The sequence below is a fragment of the Syngnathoides biaculeatus genome, chromosome 6 (assembly GCF_019802595.1).
Source record: "Syngnathoides biaculeatus isolate LvHL_M chromosome 6, ASM1980259v1, whole genome shotgun sequence".
In the NCBI taxonomy this organism is placed as follows: domain Eukaryota; kingdom Metazoa; phylum Chordata; class Actinopteri; order Syngnathiformes; family Syngnathidae; genus Syngnathoides; species Syngnathoides biaculeatus.
In genome coordinates, this window is record NC_084645.1 from 13,972,904 (window position 1) to 13,991,949 (window position 19,046).

At 41.5% G+C, this 19,046-nt stretch overlaps 1 protein-coding gene across 1 annotated transcript in view; it reads left to right on the forward strand.

Moving 5' to 3' along the window:
* The first annotated feature begins 593 nt into the window (after positions 1 to 593).
* The window catches only part of ldlrad3 (low density lipoprotein receptor class A domain containing 3), a 107,445-nt gene continuing 88,992 nt past the window's right edge, over positions 594 to 19,046 (forward strand). Inside the window, exon 1 of the mRNA XM_061821876.1 lies at positions 594 to 720. Within this exon, the coding sequence (XP_061677860.1) occupies positions 678 to 720 (43 nt within the window). The 5' untranslated portion in view covers positions 594 to 677. The remainder of the gene's footprint in view (positions 721 to 19,046) is intronic.

A 19,046-nucleotide genomic window follows, 5' to 3' on the forward strand; every position in this document is an offset into this window, starting at 1 on the left:
ATTAAGCCTGTTTATTAATGTGGCTTTAGCCAATCTAATTATACCTTAGTGAGTACGATGAGATTGGATTGTAGTGTTATTTTTGGAACTCATCTGTTTTTGAAAATATGTCACGTCAGATTGTTCAGGTGTACTAATGTTGTGGCCACTGAATGGAAAGAATGAGAAATTGTGGAAAAAACAAAATACAATTGTGGCATAGACTTTTTTGAAAAAGTTCCCATATTCAGATGCATTACATTTGTATTTTATATTTAATTGAGCATGCATCCATTTCCATTTTGACAAATAAGCAGTTGGTGGGAAGAGTCACTGGCGATCCCCTGCCGAACCGCAGTTTGGGAACCACTGTCCCAGAGGACCGAGCTCTGCAACCGGCTTTCTGTCTCCGCCTCCACCTCTCAACAACAACACCACAGAGATTTGAAGCTGCCACCCTCCGCCCCGAAGACCCGTCCACGTTCTGCCTTCCCCCTTCTCCCTAACCCGAACGCCATTCCCCACAGTCAAAGCGAACTTTTCCAAGGAATGCCAAAAATGGTCACTTTAAATCAGTCCGGTGATGAAGTAGTTCCAAATCTGTAGTCCAACAAGCGTCGCCGAGGAAATTTTTCACTCCCCGTTTTCGGCCCGCGGTGAAGCCAGGAAGGATCAGGTCTGCGGGGAAAGGAGAGCGTATGATGTGGATCTGGTATATTCTGCTCGGCTCAGGCACGGTTGGTAAGTTTTGGAACTGAACACGCAAACTTAATGGCGTCAGATGCGCGGGAGGTCGCTGGCAGTGAAGAGGAGGGGACGAGCTGGTGTATCTCGCCACAGACTAGCTAGTTTGCCGTGGTGAAGAACTTTAAATGAATGTTGTTTTTTGGCGACATCGCTGCCAAGTGTCGAATATTGTTGAGCGAGTTTTGTGCTCCTTTCAGTTATGAGTGACTCGAGGGAAGCGTGTTACTCAAGCCTGCCTCCACTCTTTCCATCCTTCCTTCTGTGCGAACGAATGAACTCGGCGAAGGGAGCTTGTTGAGCGGCGATCTCATTGCAAAAGTGTTTCCCCAGGCGGCCCATGGCAGCCGGGCTCCTGCACAGCTTACGTGGGCGGCCTGATAACGGGGCACTTGGTACTTTGCTCCTCCACTGGATTTGGGCTGTTTTTCCAGCAACGGTGGCTAAAGTTCTTCCCCTCAGTAAGCACACATTCCCCCTCCCCCCCGTCCCCCCAAAATATCTTGATAAAAGTTGGACTGATTTGACGCAAAGTAGTGAAGTACACATAATATAATTTTGATTACTTGTCATATTGGGTAAAAAAAAAAAAAAAACCTCTTACTGAGATATATATATATATATATATATATATATATATATATATATGATAATCTAGGAACAGCACTAAAACGACATGTGTGAACCAAAACAACACATTCCATCCATCCTTACCCTCATTCAGGTCCAAGGTGTACTGGTGCCTGTCCCAATTGACTGTGGGCAGGAGGGTACACCCTCAACTGGTTCCCAGCGACTCACAGGACACATTTAAACAATCATTCACACCGATGGGCCATTTAGAGTCATCAATTAACTGACCACACCTGTTTTAGGGAGGTCACAGGGAACATAATGTCATTCGACACAGGCGGCTGGATTTGAATCGGGTACCTCAGAACTGTGAGGCAGATGTGCTAATCGGTCCCTATCTTGCTGTCCCCCCCAAAAAAAAAAAAAAAAAAAAAGCAGCTCATTACCGGAAATAATTATACACATTACGTGCTTTTTCAGATTTAGATGAAGAAATTTTGAATGACAGAAGCCATTACTGTCTGATATTGACAAACTTTTGTAATCACTGTGTTGGTGATTTTAGATCTCATATCAGTAACTTTCCTGGATTCATTTAATGGCTTTTTTCCACTTATTTAATTTTAAATGAAATTTTCAATGTAGGAAACACAAGTGAATAAACAATAAATACAAATACAATAATGGGAATTATAAATACCTGGAATTACAACCAGTTTTCAAGGAATGTCCACTGTTGCTCTGACTATTGTTGTGTGTTGTAATGTACAATGTTGTTTACAATCATACTCCTCCAGGGATGCTTTAAATATTCTTCTTCTTCTTTTCCTTTCGGCTTGTCCGGTTAGGGGTCGCCACAGCGTGTCATCTTTTGCCATCTTAGCCAATCTCCTGCATCTTCCTCTCTAACCCCAACTGCCCTCATGTCTTCCCTCACCACATCCATTAACCTTCTCTTTGGTCTCCTCTCACTCTTTTGCCTGGGAGCTCCATCCTCAGCATCCTTCTAACAATATACTCACTCTCTCGCCTCTGGACATGTCCAAACCATCGAAGTCTGCTCTCTCGAATCTCGTCTCCAAAACATCCAACTTTGGCTGTCCCTCTAATGAGCTAATGTCTAATCCTATCCAACCTGCTCACTCCGAGCGAGAACCTCAACGTCTTCATTTCTGCCACCTCCAGTTCTGCTTCCTGTTGTTTCTTCAGTGCCACCGTCTCTAATCCGTACATCATGGCCGGCCTCACCACTGTTTTGTAAACTTTGCCCTTCATTCTAGCAGAGACTCTTCTGTCACATAACACACCAGACACCTTTCGCCAGCTGTTCCAACCTGCTTGGACCCGTTTCTTCACTTCCTTACCACACTCACCATTACTCTGGATTGTTGACCCTAAATATTTGAAGTCGTCCACCCTCGCTATCTCTTCTCCCTGTAGCCTCACTCTTCCCCCTTCACTTTTCTCATTCACGCACATATATTCTGTTTTACTTCGGCTAATCTTCATTCCTCTCCTTTCCAGTGCATGTCTCCATCTTTCTAATTGTTCCTCTGCATGCTCCCTGCTTTCACTGCATATCACAATATCATCTGCGAACATCATGGTCCAAGGGGATTCCACTCACACCTCATCTGTCAGCCTATCCATTACCACTGCAAACAGGAAGGGGCTCAGAGCTGATCCCTGATGCAGTCCCACCTCCACCTGTCACACCTAAGGCACACCTCACCATTGTTCTGCTGCCATCATACATGTCCTGTACTATTTTAACATACTTCTCTGCCACACCAGACTTACGCATGCAGTACCACAGTTCCTCTCTTGGTACTCTGTCGTAGGCTTTCTCAAGATCCACAAAGACACAATGTAGCTCCTTCTGACCTTCTCTGTACTTTTCCACTAGCATCCTCAAGGCAAATAATGCATCTGTGGTACTCTTTCTAGGCATGAAACCATACTGTTGCTCGCAGATACTTACTTCTGTCCTGAGTCTAGCCTCCATTACTCTTTTCCATAACTTCATTGTGTGGCTCATCAACTTTATTCCTCTATAGTTCCCACAGCTCTGAACATCCCCTTTGTTCTTAAAAATGGGAACTAGAACACTTTTCCTCCATTCTTCAGGCATCTTTTCACCCGCTAGTATTCTGTTGAATAAGTTGGTTCTCTCTCACTTTCTTCATTCATCAACTTCTCAAAGTATTCTTTCCATCTATTTAGCACACAACTGGCACCAGTCAACACATTTCCATCTCTATCCTTAATCACCCTAACCTGCTGCACATCCTTCCCATCTCTATCCCTCTGTCTGGCCAACCTGGAGACATCCTTTTCTCCTTCTTTTGTGTCCAACCTGGTGTACATGTCTACATATGCCTCTTGTTTAGCCTTTGCCACCTCTACCTTTCCCCTTTGTCTCATCTCGATGTACTCCTTTGCCTCTCCTCAGTCCTCTCAGTATCCCACTTCTTCTTCGCTAATCTCTTTCCTTGTATGACTCCCTGTATTTTGGGGTTCCACCACCAAGTCTCCTTTTCCCCTTTCCTACCAGATGACACACCAAGTACTCTCCTGCCTGTCTCTCTGATCACCTTGGCTGTCGTCGTCCAGTCTTCCGGGAGCTTCGGTTGTCCATCGAGAGCCTATCTCACCTCTTTCCGGAAGGCCGCACAACATTCTTCCTTTCTCAACTTCCACCACATGGTTCTCTGCTCTACCTTTGTCTTCTTAATCTTCCTACCCACCACCAGAGTCATCCTTCACACTACCATCCTATGCTGTCGAGCTACACTCTCCCCTACCACTACTATACAGTCAGTAACCTCCTTCAGATTACATGGTCTGCACAAAATATAATCCACCTCCGTGCTTCTACCTCCGCTCATGTAGGTCACTATATGTTCCTCCCTCTTCTGGAAATAAGTGTTCACTACAGCCATCTCCATCCTTTTTGCAAAGTCCACCACCATCTGTCCCTCAAAGTTCCTTTCCTGGATGCCGTACTTACCCATCACTTCTTCATCGCCCCTGTTTCCTTCACCAATATGTCCATTACAATCTGCACCAATCACAACTCTCTCGCTGTCTGGGATCCTCAGAACTACTTCATCAAGTTCCTTCCAGAATTTCTCTTTCAACTCTAGGTCACATCCTACCTGTGGGGCATAGCCGCTAACCACATTATACATAACACCCTCAATTTCAAATTTTAGTGTCATCACTCAATCTGATACTCTTTTCACCTCCAAGACATTCTTAGCCAGCTCTTCCTTTAAAATAACCCCTACTCCACAGTAGCTGAATTTCCACCGACGCCCTGCAGGTTAGGAGTGCCGGGGGTGGGCGTTGTTAACCCGGGCCTCGACCGATCCGGTATGGGATTCTTTAGATGAACGCTCATATTTGTTTGGCACAGTTTTTACGCCGGATGCCCTTCCTGACGCAACCCTCTGCATTTATCCGGGCTTGGGACTGGCCTACAGATTGCACTGGTTTGTACCCCCATAGGGCTGCATTGGATGCTTTAAATATTACATACTGTAAATGTGTTATCGTACAGTAGTGGTGTTGCAGCAGCTTCGTTTATTCATGCAATGTTCAAGGGAAGTCAGAGGTGTAGAAAATCAAGTCTTTTTTGTTGCACAAAAACTCATGCATATTGGCCAGACTCACAAGGGCTCAGAAGTGAACAGTGTAACATAACAGTCGTCTCTCTTTAGCATGTCAACCCTGTATTAGCTGTTGCAAATGTCTAAAGTTGGATTTAGCATAAATCAGTCATGCCTGGAGAGTGAGGAACAAGGACGACAAAAGAAGAGCGACTGTTTTTTTTAATCGTCTCGGATGGTACACTATTGTAGCAATGGAGCTCATCCTATGCACTGCACATCAAAATTATGATATAAATGATAGAGGATTAAAGCATTTTGTATGGTAGATGCTTATAATGCATGACGTTATCCAGGTATAGTACAATATAAGTCAGTGCTACCAGAAGCTAGTAGTTCATAACCCTGACAGAAAGGTTTAGCAGCTTTGAAACGGTGACTTTTAAAATCTGCAGTAAACCTTGAAATCAGTAACCGTTCTATGCCTACGTGAGAATATGTGTAGCCAGAAAAGGCTCAGCTGCATGCATTATCTGAATTAAAGGTCCCTTTCCATCAAATCCTTCTTTGGAGTTTGCGATATTTTGTAGGTTGGAAATGCCCAGAATAAGCTTTTCCAAGCTATTCTAGCTAGTCTTTTCTGTCTGCCATTTAAGACGATATTCCCTTAGAATGTTTCATTTGTGAACAAACTTTATTCACGCTGAAAATAAATTTTTAAAATCAGTTCTTAACTATATTCATAATTTATAATGTGATTGTGGGTGAAAAGTGTAGCTTGTGACTAAAATCTATGTGAGCTAGTTTATGTTCAAATGAAAGGAGTTTGCGAAATGCAGCCCTATGGGGGCACAAACCAGTGAAATCTGTAGGCTGGTGCCAAGCCCGGATAAATGGAGAGGGTTGCGTCCGGAAGGGCATCTGCCGTAAAAATTGTGCCAAACAAATATGAGCGTTCATCTAAAGAATCCCATACCGGATCGGTTGTGGCCCGGGCTAACAACGCCCGCCCCCGCCACTGCTAATCTGCAGGCCGTTGGTGGAAATTCAGCGACTGTGGGTCAAAGACAAAGAAGAGGAGGAAACCGGATCTGTCGTCAGAATAAAAAGAGGAATGCACAGAGCCTACAACTGAGTGTAGGGACTTTGAATGTTGGGACTATGACGGGAAAAGCTCAGGAGTTGGTTGACATGATGATTAGGAGAAAGGTTGATCTACTCTGCATCTAAGAGAGCAGGTGGAAAGGTAGTAAGGTTAGAAGTTTAGGTGCAGGGTTTAAATTATTCTACAACAGAGTAGATGTGAAGAGAAATGGAGTAGGGGTTATTTTAAAGGAAGAGCTGGCTAAGAATGTCTTGGAGGTAAAAAGAGTATCAGATCGAGTGATGAGACTAAAATTTGAAATTCAGGGTGTTAGCAACCTGCTTCTTCCTTAACTATAACTGTGATCTTTGTATGGGCTTTAAAAATTTAATAAATTACATAATACTCTCTATACAGCATCAAATGGGTCTACAAACTTGTATATTCAGGGGGGTCCAATCACCTAATGTGGAGAGTTGCATTGGTAACTCTTATATTTATGTGATGGTCATGTCCAATCTGGTTTTGACCACGTTGTGTAGTGTGCGGCATGCCTTAGTATTATTGTGTAGCACAATTCACCAAGTTTTGGACTTGGTTTAGAATCAGAATCAGCTTTATTGGACGTAAAAATACACAAGGAATTTTTTTTCCCGACAGTCGGTTCTGCCTTGGTATGAGATTCATAACAAAGAAAAAAAGAGAAAAACGCAACAAGAACGAAGAACAAGACATTTACATTTACCTAGTAAATGTGAGCTAAAAGGAGACAAAAAAATAAAAGTAAGGTCATGTTTTGGGTCATCTTCCACTCTCATCAACTTGAACATAATGTTGGTTTCTTTAATTGTACAGTAAGAATATCCTGTATTTTCAGAACTGTAAGCCCCTACTAATTTATTTATGTTAAACGTACAACAAAAACCTCTTCGAACGTAATGCCTCCAGCGTATAGAATGGGAAGATACGTCCAGCCTGTAGAAGAAGATGGCGCTAGTTTTTGGCATGGTCGAAGCAAAACTAAGCATGACATGCACTGACGCAAAATATTTTTTTTATTTTTCACACAATCATTGTGGAAATTACAAGAAGAATAGCAAGTGATCCAGCTTTTAAGTTGAAAGCCATTATCTGTCCATACAGGATGGAAATCGAGCTGCTGCACAGAAGCTTGCCATTTACGAAATGATGGTGAGCCATTGGAGAGGGCAACAGATGCAATGCCAAAAGGCAGCAAAGGTTTTCAGAGGTTATAAGAGCAAAATGCCTGAACTTGAAAATGTTCTTGAGGACTAGGTGAATGCACCGCGATCAGATGGCAGAGGTGTGTCCACAGTGCAGATCCAATTGAAAGCTAAAAAAATCGCCAACAAAGTGTGTTGTTTTCATGGTGGATCATCATGGTTTTCAATTCATAAGACTAAAAGGTCAGTCCATTAGGGAGCAGACGACTGTTAGCGAATACCTCCCGACTGCGAGGAAAAACTTGCTAACTTCCATAAATTCATTGCAACAAAAATAGCCGACGATTCCAGTGGAGCAGACGACACAGTACATATGGATGAAGTGCCTTTGATGTTCAACCTGCGTCTAACTCAAACTCTGAACAAGAAAGGAGCCATCATCCATTATGATGAAAACAACTGCCCACAAGAGAATCCACTTTTTGTGTGTTTTGAGCTGCATCGCTTCTGGACAAAAGCTTCTACCGATGGTGAGTTTTAAATGGAGAACTATGCCAAAAGAAAAACTCCCCAAAAGGCATTGTTGGTAAAGTTTACAAAAAAAGGTGGATGATCGAAAGTTTGATGACTGAATGGGTGACGGAGTGTTACAGAAAGATTTTTCACCGGAAAAAAGCATAGATTTTTTTGGGACAGAATGCGGGCCCATACAAGAGATTCTGTAAAAAATAATCATCAACAGATCAAACTAAATTTCAGTTCTGATTCCTGGAGGTACAACAGAGTTTTTGCAGCCATTGGACATAAGTGTGAATCATACTTTTCAACCAGCACTCCGAGGTGAGTGGGAGGCTTGGATGAGCAGTGGTAAGAAATCTCTCACAAAAACTGTCCGCATGCGAAGATGATCCTTTTCTGAGGTTTGCCAGTGTATCCTAAAAGCATAGAGCACTGTGAAAGAATCTACGATCAACTGATTTTGAAGGCTGGACTCCTACTTGAGGAGAACAGCAGAACTTCAGCGGTAATTGTCTTGAGATCTCTTGAGAGCAAGAGAGATACTGAAATGGTGTGTGATGGAGACTTTCTGAGGCTCTTCAACTCCGATACTGAAGACGACTTCAGTGGTCTTACTGAACAGGAGGAGGATGAATAAAAACAATGACTTCAGTTATGTTTGTGCTGTTTTACATGTTACTGTCACTGTATGTAAGAAAAGTATTTAAATAAAATTTTTAAAAAATCTTTCAGTGTAGATATAAATTTTCAAAATGTTTATATCAGAGGCGTATATTCTGGTGTGGCTAACGTATTTAAAAATTTCTACTAAAGGTGGGTGGGCTTTTTCATCGGATGTGCTCTATAGTCCGAAAAATACAGTAGTTAAGTATTGTTGCAGAACACAACATACTTATACTATATGGACATTATTTGTGTGTCTAAAACCCACTCTCTTACTGTAAATCCCCAAAGTCCCATGTTGCAGTTTAGCTAAATCGGTGTTGAAAACCATGGAGTACGCATGTACTTGGGCAAAACTATATATGTGAAAGTGTCTCATAGGTGGCTAAGTTAAACCATGTCCCAGATTCTTTTTGAACCATATTATGCATAAACAGTGAAAAAATGGGAGTTTGATGTAAGAGCACCACAATGGGGTAATATGGCCCATAATTCCTAATTTTTATTTATTTATTTTTACTGTCAATTGACATGTACTTGAAACATCAGTGTGACTGTTTACATTCACAGATGAAAATAATTTGTACATGTAAATCCACAAATTGCCTGTACATAAGTAAAAGACAGTCAATACAAATATTAACCAATAACATAATGAATTTTACATAGTGTTTAATTGACCTGGGATTAGTCTTAACCCTTAACACTCACATCTGCACTTATGGACAATTTAGTCTTCAAGTAACCTATCATATGTGTTTTGGTGATGTGGGAGGAAACTGGAGTACCTGGCAAAAACCCAAGAGGCCGTATTTGAATCCGGGTCCTCGTAACTGTGAGTGAGATGTGCTAACCATCGTGCCGTCTAGTATTAATATTGTCTGTTAATATTGCTTTGGCTGGGGTAACTGCTACTAGTGCACCAACATTGAAATAGTAAGAAATAAATAATGCTAATAAATGTTAAACACTGTTTAATTGGACTGGGATCAATTTTCCCCACATTCGTTCAAATGAGGGTAATTTATAGGGTATATCCACTACCGCATTCGGGAAAAGTAGTAAAACTTCTTCCTGGTTGCTCAAGTGAAAGGTGAAGGAGACAGTGATATATATCACTCATAGGGCACTTTAAATGTATACAAGGTATTTTTTTTTAACAGAAGATGTCACCTAAAAGCCATCAAAGGTGACAAGTGCCGATTCTAGACTTCGTTAGTGTTTAGATGCAGTCCTGTATATCATATTGAACCAGTTCAGGGTGTACTCTTCCCTTGCCCAAAGATAGCTGAGATCGGCTCCAGCACTCCTGCAACCCTTGTGAGGATAAGGGGCTACAAAAATGGATGGATATTGGTAACTAAAAATGATATACATGTATTCAACATTTGTCCAAAGACAACAAAGAAAAAAAAAATTCAGCAAGTTCGGTTTCAAAGACTCACGTCTTCAATTCTTGTTATATGCTTGTTAGCTTAGCATACACAGGAGGTCAACTATCCTGTTTTCAGCATTGGTTACATGATGTTCCACATATAGTTTCTTATTTTCCTTAATGATTTTGCAACCTAAAATGTTCTATTTTGGAAATATAGTCTATTCTTGCCAGCAGGGTGGCGCAGTTAGAAAGCGTTGGCCTCACAGTTCTCAGGACCCGGGTTCACTCCCAGCCCTCCCTGTGTGGAGTTTGCATGTTCTCCGTGCCTGCGTGGGTTTTCTCCAGGCACTCCGGTTTCCTCCCACATCACCAAAACATGCAACATTATCCATATTTGGAATATGCCTGAATACAATGTGAGGATATCTCGTCATGTTTTTTTATATTTACACTGCCATAATGCACATTTAAATTCTGCCTCTTGAGAGAAAAATCGGAGCCATCCAGTGTAAATCCAGCCTTAGCAAAATTTACGTTTTTATGCAGGAAGTGTATTTCAGTCACTGTGATTGGACGAGCGCAATGGCGCCCCCAAATCTACACAGTCAAGCATGAAAAATCACGTGTGTGAAATTTGTTATGAGTAGAAAAAATAGATATTGAAAGACCGCTTATTTTGTGTAGTCTTGACATTAATTTACGTGTTTATTTCGTAAACGTTGTTAACTAAGCAAGCCTGCTCCTAAACAATCAGTATTCACCTGGAAACAGGAAATGCAAGTTAACCGTACTGAGCATGTTCGGAAGTTACAGGGCCCTCGCCATATGCGAACAAATACTAAGTCTGGCGAGTAAAGTTTTAAAATGGCGAAAAAATTTGGCAAAAGTGTAAATTGGCTGTTTATCCTAGCATACGATTCTGTACTGTTATAGACTTTTATGTATGTTACAAGAATTGGTATTTGATTCCTGACCCATAGCGTGACAAAAGTTTCGTCGGAAGTGATACCGGAAGTTGAGCAAATAATTCTTTACATTGGAGACAACTGCATTCGGCTTCTGCATCAAACCAACACTTTCTTGCCATCAGTTCATGCTACCTGTGGATGCTACAGAAAATGTATAAACATTTGGGATTATTTACTGAAAAACAATGGATGGCTGTGATATAAGTGCAGCTTGTCAGCCACCAACTTTGACAGGTGGTCAATACGCGGGAAAGATGCCCAACACAACCTTGTCTGCTGTCGGGAAATCTACTTCCCGTCACTTCAGGGCAGAGGCGAAAGATTCACCGGAAATGGTTTTCTAAATTCAAGTGGCTCAAATTGAGGTTCTCAATCTTTTTTTTTTGCAACAGTGTATTGACAGTGGAATTAAGATGGTTCTGACACGCTGAAAATCATCGGTGCCGCCGAAGTTAGATGACTTAGAGAAAAATCAGCAGACAGCTGATCACGTTTGCTGGAACTGAAAATACATAGTTGATGTAGAACGTGGCTTCAGCAGGCATAACATTGTAAAGACGTCATTAAGAAACTGTCTCAAAACAGAAAGTGTACATTTCTGAGTTTAATTTTTTTGTTTTACATTTTAGTTATGTATTTGTTTATTTTGTTTTTCATTTACACTTATGTGAGCTTAATCCAGTAAGTTATTTTAAGGTCTTGAGATTCCATTCCTAATCACACCCGCAACTTATTCTGCGAGCATGACTGACCACACCCGTACATTTTTCAAATGCGAGTGACTGGTATTTACTTATTCTGCTACTAGTATTACTATTGTCTTTGACTACTCCTTTGGTTTGTGCCAATATTTCTTTACAGAAAGAAATTTGATATTAACGAGGGCTTTCCGTTTAGATGCTTTGGTTTTGAGGCCAGTTCATGTTGGTTATTGCCACACAATCCTGTTCACTACTGTAGTGCTTGTTCCATGTCCTCTCAGACTCAGTACCAAACTAATGTCGGAAAAAAGGCAGTCTGCTTCTAGCATAGCCACTGTTATGTTTCTTGTTTTCATTTTGACAGGTGAATAACTGAGGGAAAACCTGATATAATCACTGCACTTTGTTCGAAAAACTACTTGGACTACTACAAACACAATTTTGTTCTTACAATAAATCTTTTCCACCGTTTTAAACCATTATGGCTCCAGCAACAATACAGTCACAAGTCACTTTTATATGTATAGCCATTAATCACAAAAGAAACAACATGTACAACCAAAGATGCTTGTTACATAGATAATGTGCATGCAAACTAGCTGGGAACACTCCCAGCATGCTTTGCAGCACTACTAAGAATGTAAATAGGGTTGAAAGTGCATAATTTGTGTCAATGATTTCTTCTGTCATTGTTTTGTTTTATTATTTGCTAGTTATTTTATTCTGTTTACTGGGGTGTGATACTTATAACTTTGATGTGTCACCACGAGTGTGAACAACATCTTGACTATTGATTTGCCTATATTGTTAGTGTGTGGAGAATTGCTTACAAATGTAACATTCCAATTATTCCTCACTTTGTGTTTGACTAAAGAGGCACATACTTCATAGTAAGTACATTTTTGAGTAAACTGAGACAAGATCATTTTTTCGGTATTCATAGTTTCAATGACATTTTTGTTTGGTGGGGGTGGCACAGTGGCGCAGCGGGTAAAGCGATGGCCTCACAGTTCTGAGGACCTGGGTTAAATCTCAGCCCTCCCTGTGTGGAGTTTGCATGTCCTCCCCATGTCTGTGTGGGTTTTCTCCTGGTATTCCGGTTTCCTCCCACATCCCAAAAACATGCAACATTAATTGGACACTCTAAATTGCCCCTTGGTGTGATTGTGAGTGCGGCTCTTTGTCTTGATGTGCCCTGCAATTAGCTGGCAACCAGTTCAGGCTGTACCCCGCCTCCTGCCCGTTCACAGCTGGGATAGGCTCCAGCCTCGTGAGGATAAGCGGCAACGAAAATGGATCGTTGGATGGATAGATGTTTGGTGGTTTACCATGAGGGGACGCCACAGTGGTGCCGCTGTAGAGTGTTGGCCTCACAGTTCTGAGGACCTGGGTTCAAATCCTGACACCGCCTGGGTGGAGTTTGCATCCTCTCCCCGTGCCTGCGTGGGTTTTCTAAGCTAACAAAGACCTTCTCCATAAACATAATCTTTAAAGGTCCACTGACACGTAAAGCATAATTTTTAGTATGTTTTTGATTAAAAAAAAAAAAAAAAAAGTCAGCCGGAATGGGCCCATCCGTTTTTTTTTACCACGTCAGGATGTTGTTGTATATGGATTTTTGCATTTCCTGCCATGAAAATCTTCTCAAGGCATTTATGTTGGAGAAGAACCAGGAAGTGACGTTTTTTGCAGACGCCCACACTGGCGGGTTTATGTGTTTATGTCTGTTTTATTGGCGGGAAAGTAGCTGTTTTTTTTCCTGTGTGTTATCCAAAATGGCGACTCTCGCAGGGATGGATTCACTCTTCACACTTTTCCAAAAGACCCGGTTCATTGTGAAAAATACATTGCACTGGTGCAAAGGATGAGAGCTTTGTGGGATCTATATGACAGGTAGGCATGTATAGAGCTAGTAAAAAAAAAAATTGTTGTGGGGGTCTAATTTGTCACAGTTTATGGCTTATGTTACGTGTGAATTTATAATAAATCCCCTTGGTCTAACCAGCAACATAGCACTTGTATTGCACACACAATACAATACAACACAACACAACAAAATAGAAGTACAAAGACAGTTTAGTCGCATGTAACACAAGCTAACTAGACATATACTCACCAAAACTAAAAAAAAAACTTGAAAGCAGCAATAATAAAAAGCTCCGCCCACGTCCGATGACGTAATCCTTCTCTCAAAACGTAACAAAAGATCCGTGTCATAATAACTTTAAAAATTACATAAGTCAGGGGAGCTAAATTCGTCGATGTGTGCGGCCCGGCGTTGTTGTCGCTCACCGGCGGCCCGGCGTTCTTGTCGCTCGCCAGCGTTAGCCCCGATGCGGAGGTGGATCAGGTAGGGAGGTGGTTTGGCCGCCTGCGGGGAGGAGAAAGGAGCACCCCCCCAGTCGTCCTTGAAGTAGTTACTTCGCCCGGCATGGGTCCTCCTGAGTACGCTATACACACAAGACGTGTAAAAGAATTAGGAAATCGAACAATTATAGGCCTTTCATTTTGAATATTTAATCTGGTTCCTCGTCCATCTGTCAGTCTTGTTAGTTAGAAGTGATCCGCATATCATCTAAATATGGCTCGAAACAATAGGGTAACATTGCCCCAGTCACTTCACTCGATTCTGAGATGATCTCTTCTTTGAAATGAGCTCCAGCCTCAGAAGGGGCGTCAGAAAAATCCGAAAATATCTCGTTCGTCTCCCATAGCTGGTGGCGTAGCGTCTTCTCGATGGTGACTGTCCCAGTGCGACATCTGAAAATGACTGGGATGCCGAGTGAGACAACTTTCCGCATTGCCCATGAAGCGCTCTCCGCTCATTTTTTTTTCGTATTGACATTGAAGTGAATAATATTACTGTATATTTAGTTTTCATCATAATATCTATTTTAAAATGTATATTTGTCTGTCAGTGGGCCTTTAAAGGTCAAGTGTCATGAAATGGATGACTTTTGGTATATTGTTAATGAAAAACCCCCAGCCAATATGGTCCCATGTGTTTTTTCACCACAAAACATGATGTAGACTGGTTTTTGTAACTCCCGCCATGAAAATCCTCTCGAGGGATTTGTTTTCGAGAAGAAGCAGAAAGTGACGTACAGAACAAAGACGCCCCCTAGTGGACTCGTTTGTTTCCATTAGTTTTACCTCCGGGAAGGTAGCTCGTATTTCCTTCGTGTTAGCCAAAATGCCGGCTCATTGCATTGCTGGACATTGCTTGAACACTCGGGAGAATCGATTTAGCCTTCATAAGTTTACAAGAGACCCGGTGCGTTGTGAAAAATGGATTGCATGGGTGCAGAGGACGAGAGCTTCATGGGTTCCCAATAACAGGTAGGCAGTAATGCGCCCCAGCTCGACGGTGTTCAACAAGTACTGTGGCGGCTTTGAACATACCCCTAAAAGCAATATGGCTCGGCTCCACCTCCTCCTTATATGCCACCACGGCGCAGAAAATCAGCCACCCTGGCTGAGGCGCCGCGTTCGGTGGTCACTGCTTCTGCGAAGGCTGCGCGTCGCCGCGATGGCTCATCTCCGTCCCGGAAGTGGATCGGACGATGATGAGGTTTGGCCGTGATCGGATATCATCTAAATATGGCTCGAAACAATAGTGTAATATTGCCCCGAGGACTCAAAACAATAGTGTAATATTGCCCCGATAACTTCACTCGGTTGTGTGGTGTTCTCCTTTTCGAAAAGAGCTTCCATGTCAGACGGGGCACGTTTGTCTCCTATAGTTAGGGTGCACCGCGTGTTTTCATTTCTGAATGTCCGGGTGACGTCATGGACGGAGGACGCAGCCAATATGGCGTCAACTTGGATATCGTAGAATGACACTTCTTCAACTTTGCGCATGGATGACGCGCTCTCCGCTCACATTTATTTTTTTGGATAGACATTGAAGTGAATAATGTTATATATATTTTTCATTATATTATCTATTTTAGAATGTCTATAGGGATGACACCTGGGCTTTAAGTTACTAGCATCATTGATATTCCATATGGTTCTAGTCAGGTACACAATTGTCATTTGTTTGCCTGTAATACTACAACAATGGATTTGAAATTAAACGAACAAGATGTTCGCTAACTGCAGATTTGCAGCTTTAATTCAAGCCTATCCATCCATTTTCTATCTCACTTATCTTCACTAAAGTTGCAAGTGTGCTGGAGCCTGTCGTAGCTATCTTCAGGCAAGAAGCAGGGTACTCCCTGAGCTGGTCATCAGTAAATCGCAGGGCACATTTAAACAATCATTTGCACTCACATTCACACTTACAGGCAATTTAGAGTCAACCTACCACACATGTTTTAGTATGTGAGAGCAAACCTGAATACCTGAATAAAACCCACACAGGCATGGAAAGAACGTGCCTACCACTTTCAAATTTCCATTGAATCACTCCATTCACATTTAATCATTGCATGGATAACATGCACCATTCACATAATTCATCATAACCATCCATGACAGTTACTGGGAACCTTTTTTCTTTGTTTCTTTATACTTGTTTTATTAACTGCAGTGAAAAGCCTCCTTTTGACCCAGAGAACACCTGGTCGTCTTGTGCTTTGCTCAATGTCGAGGATGATCAGATGTGACAAGATGAATTGACTGACAAAATACCAATCTGCTCTGCGGTTTCTTGATTTATTATCTTCAACATAAAGATTAGGAAGCCAGCAAAAAAGGACTGTTGCATTCTGTTCTCTAACATGATGTTTCCGGTTTAATCAATCAGTTTGTGAGTCATTAGTTCTTTTGCTACCGGCACACATACACACACACATGCACACACACTCATGCGCGTATGCACCAACACTAAAGGATTTATTTACAACCAATTATGACATTTGAGACTCGGCTTAAGATCATATTTGGGTCATTTCTCCAACTGACAAGAGAAGCATAAAGACAGTCATGTTTGGACATTTTAGCCTTGTTGCTTTGCTCTTTTAGGCCAGTGGGTCCAGTAAAGCAGTAAGCCGTGACTCTATCCTTACATGTTTTTGTCATGATTGTTGTGCCAACTGACCGAGAAGTGTGGTCAAGTGGTTTGTTTGGGCGAGTCATATTACTCTAGGTACCCTGGTAACAATATAGCTTTGACTAAATGAACACACAGTGTCTGTTAATCTTGACTTTATGCTGTTCACCATTAATACATGACTTTGCCTTTGAGGATCATCAGGAACACTTTCAACTGGAGCTCAGACTTTCCCTTTAAATCCCGATTTCTCATTTGTGTTGATGGTTGCAAATGATTTCGGAATTTATTTCTGTCCATTATCATGCTAAATTTCTCAAATTGTCACTGTTGGATGATGACTGAAACTTAAATGTCTTGCAGTATAATGTACAGGGAGATTAGTGATTTGTCATGCAGCAAGTGACCTTTGCCTCCTCTCCTATAGACCCAAATTACAGTCATATGTCTATATAGACCATATGTACTCTATATATAGGAGGCATGGTGGAGCGCCTCACAATGCTGAGGACTGGGGTTAAAATCCTTGCCCCTGTGTGGAGTTTGCATGTTCTCCCTGTGTCTGCGTGTTTTTTCCTCCCACATCCAAAAAAATGCATTAATTGGAGACTCTGAATTGCCCATAGGTGTGATTGTGAGTGTGACTGTTGTCTGTCTCCATGTGGCCTGCGATTGGGTGGCAACCAGTTCATGGTGTACTCTGCCTCCTGTCCAATGACAGTTGGGATGGGCTCCAGCACTGCCATGACCATCGTGATGAGCCGCTTATCCTCACGAAAGTTGCGGGAGTCCTGGAGCCTATCCCAGCTGGAAAGGAAAACCTTGATCCATTATTTTTACTCATCATAAGGCTTTGTGGAGCTGTGCTTTGTCTGGTCCCTCACCTAGGACCTGTTTGCCATGGGTGACCATACAAGGGGTGTGAAGCCCCAGACACTTAGCTCCGAGGGTCATTGGGACACACAAACCCCCTCCACCACAATAAGATGGCTCAAGGAGGGTTTTTTTAAAATCTGAGATTTTATTTTAGACCATATCATCCAGCGTTACTCACTATAGAGAAAAACCTTTTAGCTTAATATCACTAAATTGCAAGTAACCGTAAAATGTAGATGTACTATACATCTTTACATATACAGTACATATTTCTATTATTACATATGTCAACCTTGAAAATAGAACAATCGCCACAATATTTTTTATTTTATGTGCTGAATTGTATTTATACAATATTCTTCACCTGTAAACCTGCAGATTTTCAGTACAAGCTTAGCACAAATACGCCAAGGTGAACCGTTTTTTGTAAAGTTGCTGTAACAATTGTGTCAACGAGTTGAAGCTTGTTTTATCCCTACTATTAAAGTGTATGGAATGTGTAATTTCTAATGCAAATTATTTTATCTAGATGAAAATATATGTTCAACTGTTATAAAATATAAAATGCATATCCTGTTCGATGTTTTTACCAAAAAATATAAGTGTTTATGGATTAAAGTCCGCAAACTTTGCCCTAGTTTCTCTTACCTGCAAAACGACTCATTTTACCAAAACAGACCAAAGCAAATTTATTTGTATCACCCATTTCATACACGAGGTAACTCAATGTGCTTAATGGCTGATTAATGATTAAAGGCAATTGAAAACAAAGATATAAAACATTTAAAACGGAAAAAAAAGACAATTAAAACCGCACCATTAAGTGGGCAGACTACGACGCATTTAGTGGGTGGGCCTCTGACGTCACAAAATCTGGGATGGGATGGCATGTTTTAGAACGACTATAAGATGAGAGTCAATTGTATTTCATGAATTTAGTGCCCAAACAAAAGGACAGGATACTGGCTTTCATCTTAAAGTTTTGCGGTTCTGCTCATGACATCTTGGGAAAATTGTGACAAAAATGGGGTTTGGACGGGTCTGGGAACTGTCTGGTTATGGCATCGGTTTACCACGTGAAATTATATATATGGTGAAGTAAGTTATGACCAGCTATAGCTCTCAAATAAACGTGGCAACATTTTTAATTAATTACGTTCATTAAAATTCTCATTTGTGAAAATATACAAAGTTAGACTACGTTATCGGCTTCTGTGTGTTTTGGTGCAATAATAAGCATTTTATACACAAAGTAGTTGTCGTGGTCGTCGCGTACCAAATCACTCAATAGACGGCACTTGCATGATTTCAAAACAAGACCGAAAACTTTGTATATAGATTCAGGATTTTAAAGCCTTTACTATTGATCATTTTATGACTAAATAAACCGAACAAGAACTTCACAAACGCTTACCAGTCGATATTTCCAACACGAGGCATGTCCTCCACGATGGATCTAACTGCTGTGTCGGCTTTTTCGTCGCCACTTACTTTGTCTGAATTCGAACATAGGTGCTGTCTAACTGGGTCAAATTGATAACCTTAAATGCCTTCATAATGCTTGTATTCCTCACGTCTTTGTGGGAACCTGCAGAATAATGTTTATCGCTCGAATTATCGTAAAATTCATCGTTGTTCTTACAGTGTATTCCTACGGGATCCATGTTTTTGTCACAACGTTGTCTGTCACGCCCCTGATCGGCTTTTTCCGCGACGTTTCCATCCTTTTCCGGCGGATACAGCTATGTGCGATCATTTGTTGCAGATAAT